At 48.4% G+C, this 3612-nt stretch overlaps 1 protein-coding gene across 1 annotated transcript in view; it reads left to right on the forward strand.

Moving 5' to 3' along the window:
* The window catches only part of FOXE3 (forkhead box E3), a 1110-nt gene extending 877 nt beyond the window's left edge, over positions 1-233 (forward strand). The window contains exon 2 of the mRNA XM_006879797.1: positions 3-233. Within this exon, the coding sequence (XP_006879859.1) occupies positions 3-233 (231 nt within the window). The remainder of the gene's footprint in view (positions 1-2) is intronic.
* Positions 234-3612: the final 3379 nt, after the last annotated feature.

The raw sequence follows: 3612 nt of genomic DNA on the forward strand, positions 1-3612 counted from the left end.
CGGCCGCCGCCTCCCCGCCGCCAGCCGCCGTCTACGCCGCAGCCAGCCCGCCGCTCTACACTCAGGCCCCCGGCCGCCTGGGAATGCCGCCCCCTCGGCCTGGGCCCAGCCCGCTCCCCGCGGAGCCCCTGTTGGCGCTGGCAGGGCCGGCGGCGGCGCTCGGCCCGCTCAGCCCTGGAGGAGCCTACCTGCGGCAGCCGGGCTTCGCGCCGGGGCTGGAGCGCTACCTGTGAGCCCCCTTCCGCAGGGCTGGTGCGCGTCTGCACGTTCTTCTCCGCACCCGGACTGGAGCACGGTCCGGAGCGCCCCCATCTCTGCCTCCTTGGCTTGGAGCACTCCTGGGCGCTCCGCATCTCCGCCAGTTGGACGAAACACACCTGTTAAATCCTTCCCTGCCCTCGGGAGCCCATCTCTCCTATGGAGTGAAGCACTCATCCCATTTTGTAAATCTTCAGTTCTTTTCTTTCCCCTAAGAGCACCACTCTGTGTATACACACCCCACCCCCTACACCCCCGCCCCACTGCCTAAGGGATGTAGGTTTCTAAGCTGGACCCCCTCCTAGGATTCCTGGTGAGTTCAAAGCCTTCAGAAGCCAGACGGCGCGATCTCAAGCTGAATCCTCCACTGACGCCTTACTTCATTAAACTCTTCCTAACAGTTATCACCCTCACATTTTCATAACACATTAGCATTTATAGGACTTTCTGCCTCCACTCTCTTCTCCCCAACCTATCATTCCATTCTTTTCATATAATTTTGTCCTCCATTCCCACCTCAACCCCTTGCCCTGAATAACTAACTGAGCCTAGGACTGGGGGTTAGAGGTGGGAAGATGATGGAGTGTAGAAAGAATGGGACTAGGGCTGGGAAGGACTGATGCAGAAGGGTGAGGCTGAAGGAGGGGCGAAAATAGCGTTAAATAAGCATAGTTGTGTCAGATTCCCTGGTTCATCGTTTCCTCATGATCTTTCCTTCATTTCCCCTCAAGTTTGTCCTCCCGCCCATCGCGCAAGCCTGTCTGCCCTCAAGTTCACACGGAGCAAGAATGCCGCTTCCACACAGCTACACCTAGCTGCCCAGTTCCTGGGGCCTTAGAGGACAGTTTTCAAGACTTCTGTGACCTTTCAGGGAGATACCAGGCTAGTCTGCCCCACCACCTTGAAAACGTAGGACTAATTTTATTTTTTTAAGTTAAATTTGATTTAATAAAAAAGATGTTTAAAAAGGAAGAAGACAAAACTCTCCCTTTGGGCTGTGTGCTGGCTGGTGATTTGGGGAAATGGATGATCCTTGTTCAGGAGTTTGGGTTGCCACAAGGGATTCAGCTTGGTGGGAGTCATCAGGTTCCTAAAGAAGTAGAATTAGGAAACACAGGTTTACAAGCTTATAGGCTTCCAGAACCCTGGGGGCATAGTGTTTTGTTAGGCTGCTAACTAAAAAGTCAAGTGGTGAAATCCACCAGTTGCTCTACAGAAGATGGAGTCTCCTCTGTAATGATTTTTTTTTAAGTCCTGGAAACCTGATGGAGAGTCATTATGAGTCAGAACTGACTTAACAGCAGTGGGCTTGGATCATAATAGGTCTATTAAAATGTGCAAAGCATACAACAATGAATGACTGGAAACCCTAAGTCTCTGTAAACTTTAATTAAAATTAATTTAATAAAAGGGGGGAGAAGAAAAAAAGATGCACAAAGCATAGCCGTGCATATATTTAAAAACCAAAAGCCTTTTGTCATCAAGTAACTTCCATGTCACACAGGCTCCATGTGTTTCTGAGTTGAACCGTACTCCATAGACTTTTCAAGGCTGAAACTTTTCAGAAGTAGGTTGCCAGGCCTTTCTTCCAAATCACGCTGGATGGTTTGAACCACCTACATTTCAGTTAATAGTTGCTTAACCATTTGCATCACCCAGAGGCCATGGGTAGGATTCAAGGTTGCCAACGAAAGGCACAGAGTACACATTTTCTATTAGTGCATGGAATGCTTCGCTTATACAGAAAAAAGAGAATGTGATAACAGTTTCTCTAGTGAGCACTGGTCGCCCAGGGCCAACAGGCTTACTCTGCATATGGCAGGTGTAAGGCACATGCTCTATAGTCACCCTTTCTGTGTTGTAGGTGAGAGAGCTTGTTCTTTGGGAACAATCATTCTGTTGGGAATGATACTACAGTGGGATCGGGTGCCACAGGACACCTGTGCATATGCAAGAGACAGAAGACTCCTGTGTATCTATAACAGGGGTGCTGGGAAGCTCCAATAGAAAATCCCCCAATTCTCAGCTGCTATATCAGATAAGATCAGGACTCAGCACCTTTACTCATGTACTCTGGGAGTACATGGTGGGAGGTGTAGAGGCAGCCCATTTAACCAACACCTTGCACATAATAGGCCTCATAAAATGCCAGCAGGTGCAGCCCTGAACCTGGTAGAGATGGTTGTGTGTGTGTGTGTGTGTGTGTGTGTGTGTGTGTGTTTGTGTGCCCAAATGCATGCATGCCTGATGTTTGACATTAGCCCCAGTTCTGATGGATAAGGGAATATTTACCACTTATTCACTCCTTCAACAAGTACACACCGTGTGTGCAAATCAGTGTGCTAGGCACTGGGGGTACTTCAGTCATAAAGGAAAAGATACTTGCTTTATAGAGTTGATAATGGGGACCAATGGGGAAGAGACATTACTTGAATCATCACTCCTCAGAGAAATGAGTTAAATGCCAGATATTCTAGAACCTTACACTAGAAGTGTGATCCATGAACCTATGACATGACCTGAGAGCTTATTAGACATTCAGATTCTAAAGTCAATCCAAGATCTACTGAATCATGAAATTCTACATTTCAGCAAAATTTCCAGGTGATTAGCATGCACAATATTCTGGGGCAGAGGGTTCCATGTAAATGGTTAAAGACTTTATTGGAGTTATAGCAGGTCCCCTTCAGAATGTCTTAGAGCTGAACTCTGCTCTTATCTCCCTTGCTGGACTGTGATCTTGCACATCAGAGGCCCAAACTGATTCCTGACTACCCCTAGTACCAAGTGCAGGGCAGCACTGATCAAAGAAGCCGAAATGACAGCGTAAGGGAGGGAGCTGGCCTTTGACTCTGTCCTGTTCTCTGGTGCTGACCCAAACCAACTGTTGGGCTTTTCAAAATTCCCCTTCCTGAAGGCCTGGATTAGGGTTAGAAGAATGGAGAGGATGTGTATCTGAAGAATGTAGTTCATATATTGTACATGCCTGATGCACCTGTTGGATAGTACTGTTTGAAGCTCTGGGGTGGTGATGGAGAGTGAGGGTGGGGAGTGGATGGCTTACAGAGGAGGAAGGTGCAGGAAATCTGAGAAGGCAGGGTAGTGATTGTGCAGTGCGGTACAAAATGCCCTAGACTGACACCTCCCAACTCAGCTATTAACCCCTTAGATCAAGGGTCAAGTCTAATTTATCTGACACATACCAGTTCTGTTGTGTTGTTATTATTATGTGCCATCGAGTCGTTTCCGACTCATAGCGACCCTATCACAACAGCCCTAAACCCTGCTCTATCCTGCGCCAACCGAACCGCCTCTGACACACCCATCCCGATTACCCCAGTCACCGAATCAATC

Source organism: Elephantulus edwardii, unplaced genomic scaffold, assembly GCF_000299155.1.
Source record: "Elephantulus edwardii isolate Elephantulus edwardi_28Jun2011 unplaced genomic scaffold, EleEdw1.0 scaffold00005, whole genome shotgun sequence".
Lineage (NCBI taxonomy): Eukaryota > Metazoa > Chordata > Mammalia > Macroscelidea > Macroscelididae > Elephantulus > Elephantulus edwardii.